The sequence below is a fragment of the Thalassophryne amazonica genome, chromosome 16 (assembly GCF_902500255.1).
Source record: "Thalassophryne amazonica chromosome 16, fThaAma1.1, whole genome shotgun sequence".
Taxonomy (NCBI): Eukaryota; Metazoa; Chordata; class Actinopteri; order Batrachoidiformes; family Batrachoididae; genus Thalassophryne; species Thalassophryne amazonica.
Genome location: NC_047118.1, coordinates 36,052,773 through 36,067,601, shown reverse-complemented (window position 1 = coordinate 36,067,601; position 14,829 = coordinate 36,052,773). Strand labels below are relative to the sequence as shown.

Genomic DNA, 14,829 nt, shown 5'->3' with positions numbered 1-14,829 from the left:
ACCTGACATGCCTCATGACAAATCGGCCTGACTTCGTTGCAGTCACTAGTAATCACTGGTGTCTCTGGGTGAAAACATGACTTTTTTCGTGTGTGTTTTTTAACGAGTAACGGCATGGCGCATAGAAATTGTATCGGAGTAGAAGTATGCAATTAAGGTCGGAAATGTAGTGAAGTAAACGAGAAAGTAAGGTTAATTAAAAAAACCTCAAGTACAAAGTCTCCCTTCTTAAGTACAGTAGTGAAGTATTTTTACTTTGTTACTATACAACACTGCTTTTTTTTCTGCCTTATTTTCCTTTTTGGTTAAGATTAGTAAATCACCAATATCTGTATTGCACCACAAGGTGTTTAAGACTACACATTGCATTTTATATATATTGCCAAACAAATGAAAAACCTCACAGCACAATATCAAAGTACACTGCAACCTAGGGGCCTGAGGCCTATCCCAGCAGTCACTGGGCAAGAGGTGGAGGACACCCTGGCCAGACATTCAGTCTGTTCCAGATATTGGCAACCATCGCAAGGAAACTGATTCCATTAAGGAACCTCAAGCAGACCGGACTCAGTGGGGTGACCATCTGCTTATGGCCATTCTAACAAAACAAAAAGCACAAGATGGTCAGAAGATAAAATGACGTTACAGCTGAACAACCATATTTACACAAGTTTTGGACGCATATACAAGTTTATAACATCTATTTCAGCAGTGACTACAACCCCTGGCAAAAATTATGGAATCACCGGCCTCGGAGGATGTTCATTCAGTTGTTTAATTTTGTAGAAAAAAAGCAGATCACAGACATGACACAAAACTAAAGCCATTTCAAATGGCAACTTTCTGGCTTTAAGAAACACTATAAGAAATCAAGAAAAAAGATTGTGGCAGTCAGTAACGGTTACTTTTTTAGACCAAGCAGAGGAAAAAAATATGGACACACTCAATTCTGAGGAATAAATTATGGAATCACCCTGTAAATTTTCATAACCAAAACTAACACCTGCATCAAATCACATCTGCTTGTTAGTCTGCATCTAAAAAGTAGTGATCACACCTTGGAGAGCTGTTGCACCAAGTGGACTGACATGAATCATGGCTCCAACACGAGAGATGTCAGTTGAAACAAAGGAGAGGATTATCAAACTCTTAAAAGAGGGTAAATCATCACGCAATGTTGCAAAAGATGTTGGTTGTTCACAGTCAGCTGTGTCTAAACTCTGGACCAAATACAAACAACATGGGAAGGTTGTTAAAGGCAAACATACTGGTAGACCAAGGAAGACATCAAAGCGTCAAGACAGAAAACTTAAAGCAATATGTCTCAAAAATCGAAAATGCTCAACAAAACGAGGAACGAATGGGAGGAAATGAGTCAACGTCTATGACCAAACTGTAAGAAACCGCCTAAAGGAAATGGGATTTACATACAGAAAAGCTAAACGAAAGCCATCATTAACACCTAAACAGAAAAAAACAAGGTTACAATGGGCTAAGGAAAAGCAATTGTGGACTGTGGATGAAAGTCATATTCAGTGATGAATCTCGAATCTGCATTGGGCAAGGTGATGATGCTGGAACTTTTGTTTGGTGCCGTTCCAATGAGATTTATAAAGATGACTGCCTGAAGACAACATGTAAATTTCCAGTCATTGATGATATGGGGCTGCATGTCATGTAAAGGCACTGGGGAGATGGCTGTCATTACATCATCAATAAATGCACAAGTTTACGTTGATATTTTGGACACTTTTCTGATGTTTAAGGATGATGAAATCATTTTTCAAGAAGATAATGCATCTTGCCATAGAGCAAAAACTGTGAAAACATTCCTTGCAAAAAGACACATAGGGTCAATTTCATGACATAAGGTTAATGTCAACAAGCAGATGTGATTTGATGCAGGTGTTAGTTTTGGGGATGGAAATTTACAGGGTGATTCCATAATTTATTCCTCAGAATTGAGTGAGTCCATATTTTTTTCCTCTGCTTGGTCTAAGAAAGTAACCGTTACTGACTGCCACAATCTTTTTTTCTTGATTTCTTATAGTGTTTCTTAAAGCCAGAAAGTTGCCATTTTAAATGACTTTAGTTTTTTTCTACAAAATTAAACAACAGAATGAACATCCTCCGAGGCTGGTGATTCCATAATTTTTGCCAGGGGTTGTATTATTGCAATCACAACAACAGACAGAGCAAAGTCACAAACATGCAGTCATTTTTATTCTCAACAGAAAACGTGAGAAGTCTGTCAACAGCCAAAGATTTAAACTTTTTATTGTCAACTAAATCAATTCAAAAAGCAACAAAGTGGAATTTGATTGTTTAGATGTTTCTGGTATGCTTGAATCTGGGACCCTGTGTTCAGCACTTAAATACACAGAAATTAATACTGAACAAGCATAAATGTCACTTTCAAAAGCAATGCTGCTGCTAATAATACAAAATGAGATTCAGTAACAGAAAAACAATTTCCAAAAGGATTTATTAAAATAACTACATCACATTTAGCAGATTACAAAATAACTCAAATAAGGAAAAAGTAGTCAGGTGTGAACTGTTGGGGGGGGGGGGGGGGGGCGCCATAATTCAAAACTACAATAGCTTACCAGTTACACATGAGAATAAACTTTTCTCCACAAAATTCTGTAGGAACTAATGAACAAGGTGTTTGGAGCATCTTCCTTCATTGTCAGAGATGAAGTTGAGGACTGCTATAGTATTTAAAATATTAACTTAAAAATAAAATAGATCAATGAACAGACCACTGAAACAGGCCACACCTTTTTCTTTTTGCACAACAAATCAGCACTGACAAAACTGACATTTTTGTGCACATGTGCTACAAATAAATCCAAAAGCACAGACAAAGCAAACATGGAAAAGCTGTAGAGCACAGTTAAACTATCACTTTCTTTGGAGAAACTCGAGACACTGATACATGACATTTGGTACCGATGATCGTATCAAAGGCCACCAAGATTCAGAAATGGGAGTGACAACAGTCTATCTGTACTGATACATCATGCTGGAGTCTCCTCTTCCATAGCTCGTTGGGTTGTGGTATTGATTGTGGTTGTTGCCAAAACCCTGGTTGTTTCCTCCCTGTGAGCTGTAACTGGATTGACTGTTAAAACCTGCAAGGAAAATGTGCAAAATTTAGTATATAAAATTCCAACAGAAGACACTGTCAATTAGCAGGGTGCCTACAGCTTAAGGCAAGGCAGATTTAAAACTTGTTTTTTAAATGCCAGCTGGAGTTAATTTTAAGCTCAACATTACAACTGTGTGTGAGGGTTGGGGACAAATTTGCCCAAATATCTACTGTAACTGAATATGGCTACTGGTTCAAGTTAGGTCGCAGAAATCATTAAATTTAGTTCCCCATGTCATCACATTGAAAGTGTCGCCGCTTTGAGTGTTACAGCAACAAACGAGATTTGTTGGTTCTGCTATCTCACTTTATGAGGCTTTCCCTGATTTATTGGGGGGGGGGGGGGGGGGGGGGGGCTTTTATTGTATTTCAAAAGAAAACTCTTCCTGTTTTGGCATTTTCAAGAGTTTTCAAAGACCAACAGATTTATGACATTTTAATACTAATTAAGGCCTTTAAATTACAAAACTCAATGCCTTTTAGAGTTACCATGCTTTCAATTTTTAAATTGCTTTAACTAGTTAAGTGATAACTTAGAATTAATTTTGGATAGTGAATAAAGGTTACAACTTACAAGCTAAATACCGTTGAAGGACCAGTTTTGTATACATGTAATGCAAGAACTAAGAAACGCAAAGTAATGCTTTAGTACCAGGAGAGGTTAACAAATGCCAGGGCACACATTTGTATTGGTTCATTTCACAGATGGAAACATCACGTACAGAACATTCCCAAACGTGAAAAGAGACTACATATTACCTTTTCTATTAACCCACCTTGATAACTGTATTCTTGGCTGCCTCCTGAGCCCCCTGTTGCCTGGCTAGGGTAGGCTGTGCTGTATAAGGAGTACCCTCCTGTAGCCCCCAGGTTTAGGCCAAAATTCTTCTTGCCCTGTCCATAGCCTTCGCCATACTGGTTATAGGTGCCCAGCCCAGAGAGACCGCCGGACTGATAGCCCCCTACAGGGCCACTGCTTGCACTCACAGGACCTGAAAATGGTGGTTTCCCTCCCTTGGGCTTGAGAGGTTTCTTTTTCTGGATTTTGTCGGCTGAAAGGGCAATGTGGGCTCCCAGATATTGGTAGAATGAACCATAGGAACCCTGTGTTGATCCTGGAGCTGGATTGGACAGAGTGCCACCTGACAGGGTGCCTGAAAGCCCAGCTCCTCCTGTTGTGCCACCACTGTTGTAGAAATCTAGACGGTGAAATTAGAGCATGGAATGGTCTTAAAGTGGGCATTACTAAAAAAAACAAAAAAACACAGGTGCACTCTGCTTATAGACAGCTATCAAACAAATCCTTGTCAGGTACTTGTACACAAACACAATCAGATCAGTCAGTTCATGATGCCACCTTTATTAAAAAAAAAAAAAAAAAATTAAAATACACAAGCTAGCTACAGCAAAATGTCTTCCCTTTAAAACTAAATGCTGTCACAACAGGTTCATTCCATCAATACCAATGCAATTATAGATGTCATACTGCAAATACCTCATGCTGCCCAAACACCCTTGAGCATTCAGGAGCCAAGACAAGTAACGTTGACATAAAAATGACAGCATGGGCATTTTTTAAAAGCAAAAAACAAAATGCTGAATTATAAAAAGGTGACAACAGCATTATCACAATTAAAGCAACTCACATTTTCTTCCCAACAGTAAACAGGATGAAAAAAGTGATATCAAGAGTGACATGTATTGATAGTTTTCATTCCATGTCATCAGTCCTTTGAGCTGCCATAAGGTTTTATTTTTACTTGTAACAACAAATGCAGACATCACACAAGTCTGAAAGGAGCCGTTTCAGAACTAAATTTTGCTTAAAGTAAGACAGTTTCCACATTTACAGTGAGGACTGTGAAACTGAGAACTTCTGACATGAAATGAACCCTTTGAAGAAGAAAAAAAAAACCACCAAACCAAACATTCACTTCACAAACAATCAACAGGCTTGCCCACACTTGGAACACAAACTGCAAAAGAAACAGGAAATTGAGGACACCAATGAACTCTTGTCAATCTGCCAAGTGCCATCACTTTTATCTTAATTACCCACAAGTGCAGTATGGTTTAAAATCCATTTTCTCTCCTTAAATTTTAAGGGTCACAAACAAACGTTTGTCACAATGATCTGGTTTTTCCCGTGAAAAGGTTTATTGTTTCATGTGCTCAGTTTAGTTGAGTGGATGACCAAATCGGTTGCACAACAAAGTATATAATAAGCACTGACTTGTGGAAGAAAAGTCAACATTGGAGGGAAATCAAAATTTAAAACAAGGACTGTGGCTTTGCTCAGAATCACACATTATATAATGTTGCCTACTGTCTCGTTTGAACCTTATGTTAGCAGCAAGGTGTGATGGCATGAATAAAAAACATCATTCTACTTAATCATGACTTGAAACTATAAAGCCTGATTTAGAGTCCAGTAAGTGGATGGAATGTAAAGCAAGCCTGTGATGTGCAGAGGTCCAGGTGTTCAGATACATCCATAGCGCGTAAAAAAAAAAAAAAAAAAAAAGCAAAACAACTTGTGTCATTATGCATGCAGTGGCAGCTCATCTCCTAGAGGTGTCAGGGTGTGACAAGTCGGTTAGAAAGACAGAGTGAAGAGGTTGTTGGCACTGTATTCCCAGGGCTGCAGACTTGGTGATGAAGGGCATTCATGACAATGCTGGAACACTACTAAGATTTTTGTCCATTTTTATCCTCTACAGGAGTGGTTTAGATTTTTTTTTTTTTAAAACACTGGGAAGATCTATGTTGCAAACTCGTGGTGGCCATAGTAGTCTGAGACAAAGTCACCTAAAGAGTGAGACAGAGCAGAGAAGGAAAAATCAAAATTAGATTTTTATTTATTTTTTCCTGCCATAAAAAAGTGGCAGTTGAACGACTGCTTTGATCAGATTGCATTCAAACTGAATTGCTGCTGCTTTTTTTCCTCCTAGTTTTATTTTTTAGATTTCTCTGCTCCTGTCACGCTCAAGTAGGTCAGTCCTCAGAACAGGCTGCCAGAGGGAAGAAAAGGGTTCTCATAAGAGGGTCTTGTCAAAAACAGATTCAATCCTGTGGCGTAAAGCAGAGAAATGTAAAATCATAGAATTGGGAACATCCCCATATGTTTGAATGGCCTTCTATATGAAGAAATTTGAGGTTTGGCAGTACCTTGGTGTTCAGGATTTCCTACATAGTACAACCCCAGTACTGACAGCTTTGGTTTTTTTTAAATCCTGACTGGATATATCATTGTGGCAGAATAAATGAGTATCTTTACACACACAGTAGTTGACACATTCCTTTAAATTCCACAAATACCACTGACAGTATAACAACCCACATAAAGCATGTATACGCAAAAAAAATATAATTATGAAGGACAAAAATAATACTCACTGTATCCAGATTCAGCGTCGTTCCCATAGCCATATGTTCCAAACCCACCTGTGCAGACAACAGACATTCAACATATCAAAGTTTAATTACAGCATTATGGTGAATATTTTATTACGTGCGAGGAAGAAAACTTCAATAATAATATCAATAATAATAAAAGAAGCTTAAGTTACAAACAATGCAAAAAGCCAACTTCTAACAGTCTAACGCACTCTTTTCCTGATTAGCTACAGACTTGATTTTATTGAAAAACGCATTACAGAGGCATCACACTACTCAGCCTCCCTGGTAAAGTCTACTCCAGGGTGCTGGAAAGGAGGGTTCGGCCGATCGTCAAACCTCAGATTGAACAACAATGCGGTTTCCGTCCTGGTCGTGGAACAACTGACCAGCTCTTCACTCACCCAATTCCAGGATTAAAGTTAATTTTGCACCGATGCTTGGGGTTTGTATAATCCTTCATATTTTGAATCTGCATAAGAGCGCTTTTTAAATTTATGCAAGTGAAGATGCAACAAAAACACTATTAAATACATGGGGGTCAGGTCAACTCTGACAAAGTTTGTTTACAATGACGGGAGAGCGGCACTTCAACCCCTTCCACCCCTCACTCCCAACGAAATTCAGCTCCAACATCCCAGATCCCTTTACTATTCCCCACTAACCATTTCACCATCTCACTAATATTTGGTGGTTTACAACTGACTGGCTTATTGACCACTAGAACCCTGGCTCTGGAGATTTACAAGATCCTGGCTAGAGAATCAGTCGTATACAAATGCCCAAAGTAGCTAGCTCTATGGTATAGGACATCACTCATCAAAATTACAGATAAAAAGTCTTTCTATATTCCTGAGCCCTAGCCTGTAAACAGTTCTTTTACCTCCTTGGCCATAGCCGCCAGCATTATTGAAACCTCTTCCTCTTCCACGACCTCGCCCACCTCTCCCTCTGCTTCTTGGGGTAGCAGATTCTCCAGCTCCTGAAGCAACCATGCCAAACCCTGAAATGTGCTGAAGATGAAAGCATACTTTATTACACATTTCTTCAGCAATTTCCTTTCTGCTGGGAATCACCAACATGATCTGCAGAGAGGCACATACATTTGAGCATAATTTGTCCACCACTATTTGATTAATCAAAACCACTTACCCATTTCTTAAAAACAACAAAAGATGGTGAATCATGTCTAAAAGTGTCAGTGAGCCCTGTCCTCATTACTGCATGAGCACACACACTCGCAAAAATAAATAACATGTTTTGAGATCATTACATTGAAGTTGGAAACACTGAAATATCCACTACAGTTACCAACTATTCCAAACAATTTTATCATTACCAATCTACAACAGCAAATAGTGTAGAAGTTATCAATAAGTATCCTCAATCCAGGTTATGCACCAGCGGGTCTCAGCAAAGTAATAAAAAAAAAAAAACTTAACATGGCATTAGCTGCTTCTTCTTGTGGGTTTAATGGCAGTTACCAAACTTGTTGGTGCATCACTGCCACCATATGGCCAGGAGTACATACCAGCAGACTGACAAAGCGAACACAAATCAGTCACTACTTTCTTTTGACTTGTCAGGGCTGTCACAGCTGACCCCATTTTAAACCAGACCCAATCCCAGATGTACAAGGAGAATGAGTCACAGATGACATCAAACTGGGAGCCTTCTTTTTAGGAGGCAACCGTACTAACTGCTTGCACCACTATACGGCTGAGCCATCTGGCGTCCTCTCACACAGTGCAGCAACCACCATATCCAAACTCTGTTCCCCATTACCCACCTAACTTCTTGATGACTTCACAATAATCTTAATCTCTGTCGCACTCATCGCCTGCACTGACTGATTAATCATATCAACCACAAACAAAAAGTTTGACTTAGACACTAGGAGGGTGTTTTGTGTGACTCTGCTACATTTGTGACATTTTTCTGAAGAAGCAGTTGTAGGTGGTAACACTGCTGGTAGTATCAGTCTGCACATTAGCTGTCAGTCCCCTCGCTAATGATGCCAAATATATCCAGCTCATTGCTGTGAAAAACAATATATAACGGTATCCCACATTATATCTAGATAACTATATTAGGTCAATATCTAACATATCCCAAAATTATTTATAGGTTTTTCCTCAAAACCCAGGAAAATTCATGGTTCAAAGAGTTAAAAAAAAAAAAGGGGGGGGGGGGGGGGAGACAAAAACAAACAGCATTTGAAAATTTGAAAAGCTCAATAGAAGCATACAAGCGACATGATTACTTTTATCTTTTCTCTTCTCCCACTCTCACAAAATTTCACAGACTGCTTGATGTGCTGCATTCACATTATTATATTTGTCAGTAAATTAACAATTACATATTCATTCACATTGTTCATGACTATTCTAAGCTAAAAATTTTTTTAATGTATTACCCATGTAGCTTACCATGGGTGGACCCTTTTTCTTTTTCGGTCCTTCAGTTACAGTGCCTTCTGGGAAGAGCTGCTCCAAAGCTGCCAGAGCAGCATAAGCCTTTGCCACCTTCTTATTGGTCCCTGTCCCCTGGAACTTCTGCCCATCTATTTCCACCTCCATTACAAAGCGTTTGATGTGGCTCCCACCAGTCTCCGAGATGAGGTCATACTTTAGGCCGCGACGCTTCTCATTCAGTTCCATCACAGGGTTCTTCCCGTGTTTAGTCAGAATTGGTCCCTGTTGGCGAGCAGACTGAAGAATGAAATGATGAATAAAGCAATCAGTGTGTCTGAATTTTAAATAGAGTGAAGTAAAAACTGTGCAAATAGTCATCTTAAGCCCGTGTCAGATCATGACAGATAGAACAAACTGATTAATTACGCATTTAACTATTTTGTCCAGTGACAAAATCGCGTAATTCATTGTTTTCCTGTGGATTTGGAGCTCTGATAGACAGATGCCATCCCATTTCCAAGGCATATATATGCACCGGTGAAAGCTGGATTTGGGAGGGAATCTTTGAGGTCTGAACGTAAATGTGGATAAGAATCATCAACTCAGCGGCCTCTTCTTGCCAAGAGAATTTACAGAGTACTCCGAGGTCCATATAAAAAAATAAAAATAAAGATTAAAAGCATTCTGACATGCTGTCTTTTTCCATCAGTCTGACCTGGAACAGCTGTGCTGGGTCCCCTCTCAAAAGCAGAATTCACACACCACGCCGGAGCTTTGCCCAATCAGAAGCCCAGTCTGAAGCATCGGACAGCCGTAGGATAAAAAAAAAAAAAAAAAAAAAAAAAAAAAAATTCACAAGTATTGCGAGAGTAAATAAGCAAATGTGAAATGTGCAGGCAGCGGGGAAAGCCTCAGCCAGATGTCCACTCAAAATTTTGGGTATGCACAAAAACGTTTTGATGGACTCGCTGGATATCAGCTGACAAGGATGGGAAAATAATTTTTTAAGAAGAAGAAAAAAAAAAAAAAAAAAAAACAAGAAACGGAAATCCAAAATTCATATCAGCGCCTCATCCTTGATCCATCATGATGTGTCACGGGCCTTACAAGGAGAAGCCTTTTACCTCTACAGCATCGGTGGCATCCGCATTGGCCGTTACCGCTGCAGCAATAGCAGTTTCAATGGGTGTTGCTGCCGGCTCAGATTTAACTTCTGTGGTACCCGTTGTTTCCTTTTGTTTTTCTGCATCGGCATTCTTCACCTCCACTCCTGTCGGCAAACCCATATCCTGGAGGACCTGGGATTATTCACAAACATTCAGTGGAGGTTTTATAAAAAGGCTGGAAAATACCAATTAAAAAAATAAAATAATAAAAAAAAAAAAAAATAAAAAAAAAAAGAAAAGAAAAACTAGCACTGTGGAAATATTAAATTCCAATATTTACTTGAAATTCATACAATTTGACACTCACTTTTAAAGCTACATGAAGCTTAGCAGTACGTTTAGAAGGCCCAAAAGCTTCAAAGGTTTTCCCATCCACTTCTACAGCCATAGTGAAAATTGGAACATGAACTGGGCCAGTCTGGGATATCAGTTTGTACTGGAGACCTGGCCTCAGCTGGTTGAGTCTCATCAAAGCATTCATAGCTGGAGAAGGCTCAGCCTTTTCATCTGGAGCTGGTATGCAAAGGAAATGGGAAAACAAAGAAATAAAAGACCGATAAAGTAACAAACTAGTATTTAGTGTCTGAGCCCCCACCAGCACATTATAATGTGAAATCTAATATGGTAACATTTAATATTTCAACTTAACTTCCTTTTAAAAAAATAAAAGTAGCACTTACTTTTCTTCTGTAACTTCTTCTTCTTTTTGTTGGGACTCTTGTCATCTGTTCCATCTTCTTCCTCAATGGGCCTTTTCATTGGTGGGGCGTAAGTCGTACTGGGTGGAATTTGCACTGAAACACAGGCACGCAAAGAAATTAGGCCCCAAGAAGACAAAAATGATTGAATGGGAAAATGTGGCCACAAATTTGACTGGTAGTGTACATGCACAAACTCTAAATCCAGTCTTTGCTGCAGATTGCGCGAATATCTCTGGGCATACACCATAAAACAGCTCGCCCTACCTGTGTAATCAATAGGGGTCTCAGTCCGAGGTTTCTTGGGCATCTTAGATGGTAGAGGATCCATTCCAAGCACTTTGTGAAGCTGCCCAAAAGCTGCCAACCTTAGGGCATGCTGAAGACAAGATGAGAGTGAGCTTCCCCACCTATGAAATTCTGAATACCACTCCCACACACACTAAATTTTTTTTTTTTTTTTTAAACTTACTTGTGCACTCTGTGTGATGTCTTCTCTCTGCTGTTGGTCAAGATGACCAACAGCATCTTTGAGTTCTCTCTCACATGGATCACAGATTCCAGGACCATCTGCAACAAAAATAAATAAATAAATAAATAAATAAAGCCATGGGCGTGTGGGGATGAAGGTGCAATTTGATTTCCTTGAGCGTCACAATATTTGTTTTTCAGAAAATTTTGAAATATTACATGCAATTCAGTGCAATTAAGTTAAACAGTCCCATTTTCTTGCTAATTTTAGTCATAAAAAGCATATTTTCCCATATTGGGAAAAATAATGGAACTGTAATACACTATTATAGTCTGTCACATGGATTAATATGGTGTTATTACTATTCCATAAAAGTTAACCATTTGCCTTAGACTGTTACTGTTCTATCTCTACATTTCTCTATGCATTTGACTTTTGACACAATTTACGCTTTTATAACTGATAGTGTCTGAACATGAACAAAAATTGATAGAAGTGAAGCTCCACCTACTGTCCATTAATAGTCACCAATATCATTTTTAGTTCTCAGAAACACTGATTTGGGTTTAAATTTCATTCTTATTCACTTATATAAACAGAAAACCCAGTAAGAAATTTCTCCGTCCAGTGCTAAGTCAGCATTTCTGGGAAACTGACAATTTATGTGTCATGCAAAATGATGTATAAACATTTATCTTCTAGGAGCATGTTAAATGTTTATCTTTTTTTTTCCCCAGATGAATATTTCACACCCATGTAACAGAAGAACCATGAAAAGCAGATTTAGCAGGCTAACGTATCACATTTGCATGGAGACAATTTAAAGGAAATTCATCCCAAAGACATTTTTATTTGTGTGAAAGAACCTGAATAAAGTCAACTGACAATGAATTCCGTCAAAAACAAGTAAGATCAAAGACTTACCAAGAGTGTAAGCATTTCCCTATAATCAATGATAAAAAAAAAAAAAAAGTTGGGTCGGTATTTTGGACCTTTTTCCTCAAACCAGCCCCATTTGAATTTATTCCTGATGCACTTTAAATAGTCTCCCTGCAGCAGAATGTTTTGATCCTTTTTTTGTAGTTTCAACACGAAGCAGAGTTCACAGTAAAATCTGTAACTGCATCTCTCATTTGCTGTGGTGTGGACGAGTGGCGACATTACATTTATCCATCAGTCTCGGATCAGGACATGAAATTGTGAGACTCACTGCTCATTGTGTTACCTCAGATTTCCAAATGATTTTACAAATAGGATCATCATGAAGTCAGACCATAACTCCAATGTGCGCCAGGAACACCAAAATAACCCAGAAATGTTTGCCATAGAAGTAAATACCTAGATTTCCAGGAAAACTCTCATCACTGTCTTTATGACTATACAAAAATAATAATAATAAAAAAATTCCAGAAGTGATATAATTCTAATTAAAATGCTTCATTTTAGGCTGTTGATGGGAATGATGTTAATGGCTTTATCCAACGGATGGTGCAATGTATTTGTGGTACACCTAACTGAGCAGTAAGCAACATCACCTCCATTTCACATCAAACACGAGAAAATAATGGCGGTGGAAAATAGGTCACATCTGTGTTTTCACAGTCATCCTCACGTTTTCATTAGGCCCCATTTAAAAAAAAAAAAGCTTATCCTTGACAACAGAAAAAAGTCATGAGGGAAGGTGGATTTTTAATTTATTTTTCCCGGGCATTTGGTAAGGATGCCTCCTGGGCGCGTCCCAAGGGAGGTGTTCCAAGCACGTCCATCCGGGAGGAGACACAGGAAAAGACCCAGGACTAGGTGGAGAGATTATATCTCCACACAGAAAAGGGAAGTCTGGGGTTCCCTGCTGAAGCTGTTGCCCCTGTGACCCGAAACCGGAAAAGCGGTTGAAGATGAGTGAGTAATTTTTTTTTTAGAGGGAAGGGTTTTCTTCAAAAAATGATTCAAAACCTACAGTTTGCCAGAAGGCACATGAAACTGAGCTACAACTCCCTGAGGAAAAACTCATCTTGCAATCGTATTTAGGATCCAAGTTACCTCCATCATGCAGCATACCACATGCATACTGGATGTAAATATCGCTTATGGTTGCCTGGTCTGTCTGGTAGAACACACACACACGAGGTCTGTTAGAAAAGTATCCGAACTTTTTTTTTTTTTTTTTTTTTGCATAAACCTGATGGATTTGAATCACGTGTGTTTGCATGAGCCAACCTTGAACCTTCGTGCGCATGCGTGAATTTTTTAACGCCTGTCGATTGCGTCCGTTGCTGGTAAGCAGCATTTGTGTAAGGTTGTGTGTAATGCTCTCGGCGGATTTTCATTGCAAGGAAAATGGCAGAACGACTGGACCGAAAGCTGTCTGAATAATCCGAATGGTTTCCACCTGGCTGTCGCTCAGTTTCTGGCAAAATTTGATGCAGTAGCGCTGCTCCAGTCGTTCCGCCATTTTCCTTGCAATGAAAATCCGTCGAGAGCACTACACACATCCTCACACAAATGCTGCTTACCAGCAACGGACGCAATCGACAGGCGTGAAAAAATTCACCCATGCGCACGAAGGTTCAAGGTTGGCTCATGCAAGCACACGATTCAAATCCATCAGGTTTTTGCAAAAAAAAAAAAAAAAAAAGTCTGATACTTTTCTAACAGACCTCGCATATATATATATCCCAATTCAACATGCAGATCCACCTTGGATTTGCTGTGGCGACCCCGAGTGCAAACAAGGGAGCAGCCGAAGGGACTTACTTTACTTGTACGCACACACACACAAATTCTATTTTGGATTTTATTGAAAGCTTTAATTCCCGAAATTATTATTTTTTTTTTTTTTTTACTTATCAATATTCAAGTTTTACTCATAGTCTAGTGTTGGAAAATAAAATAAAAATCATAGTAAATCATAATATTGAATTGTAAAGCTTAAGAATACCAATACGTACAGAAATGGAACTCAAGTATTGATAGCATTGAATAGCCCTAGAACGATATATTATGCAATCACTCACTGAGGCCCAAGAACCTACGTACCTGTCATGAGGATTCCTGAAGCCAGACATTCCAAAACTCTACGCAGAGCTTCTCCAGCCCCCATGGGTCGGTTCCCTGTACCAATAGCTTTCTCACAGATCAGTTCCAGTGGCTGCAAAGAAATAAATCTCAACAACTAGACTATTTTGACAATGTAGCCCACTAATTACAGCAGAATCAGAACTGTCACTCACCCAACCACGAAGTGGCGACCATGTGGGGACACGGGCACACAGATCCCTTAGAATTCGGATGACGATGACACAGGAGCGCAGCCCATTAGCTCTGGCCTGAGGACACAAGTAGGGAAAATGGGAGTGCAGGAGGAGGATAAACAGCTTTAGTGGAAGAGAAAAATCAAGAAAGAGATCTAAATTAAAAATAAAGTCATAACAGTTCATCTTTGTTATAGTTTTTGGAAAGTAGAGACAAGGGAGGTTATAGTATCTTTTTATCTCTATCAGGTGGCACTACTTATGATTTAAATGAACAT

At 39.1% G+C, this 14,829-nt stretch overlaps 1 protein-coding gene across 3 annotated transcripts in view; it reads right to left on the bottom strand.

Moving 5' to 3' along the window:
* Window positions 1-2,452: 2,452 nt before the first annotated feature.
* Window positions 2,453-14,829, bottom strand: part of ilf3b (interleukin enhancer binding factor 3b) — a 50,046-nt gene continuing 37,669 nt past the window's right edge. For 2 of the 3 annotated variants that reach the window (XM_034191180.1, XM_034191179.1), the window contains 12 exons: window positions 14,531-14,626; window positions 14,337-14,448; window positions 11,301-11,398; window positions 11,096-11,207; window positions 10,811-10,924; window positions 10,438-10,643; window positions 10,089-10,262; window positions 8,980-9,261; window positions 7,434-7,563; window positions 6,551-6,598; window positions 3,931-4,353; window positions 2,453-3,137 (listed from right to left, as the gene is read on the bottom strand). In XM_034191180.1, the coding sequence (XP_034047071.1) occupies window positions 3,007-3,137; window positions 3,931-4,353; window positions 6,551-6,598; window positions 7,434-7,563; window positions 8,980-9,261; window positions 10,089-10,262; window positions 10,438-10,643; window positions 10,811-10,924; window positions 11,096-11,207; window positions 11,301-11,398; window positions 14,337-14,448; window positions 14,531-14,626 (1,926 nt within the window). In that variant the 3' untranslated portion in view covers window positions 2,453-3,006. Of the gene's footprint in view, window positions 3,138-3,930; window positions 4,354-5,886; window positions 5,963-6,550; window positions 6,599-7,433; window positions 7,564-8,979; window positions 9,262-10,088; window positions 10,263-10,437; window positions 10,644-10,810; window positions 10,925-11,095; window positions 11,208-11,300; window positions 11,399-14,336; window positions 14,449-14,530; window positions 14,627-14,829 lie in introns of those variants that run through there. The other variant, XM_034191181.1, reaches the window with a different exon arrangement.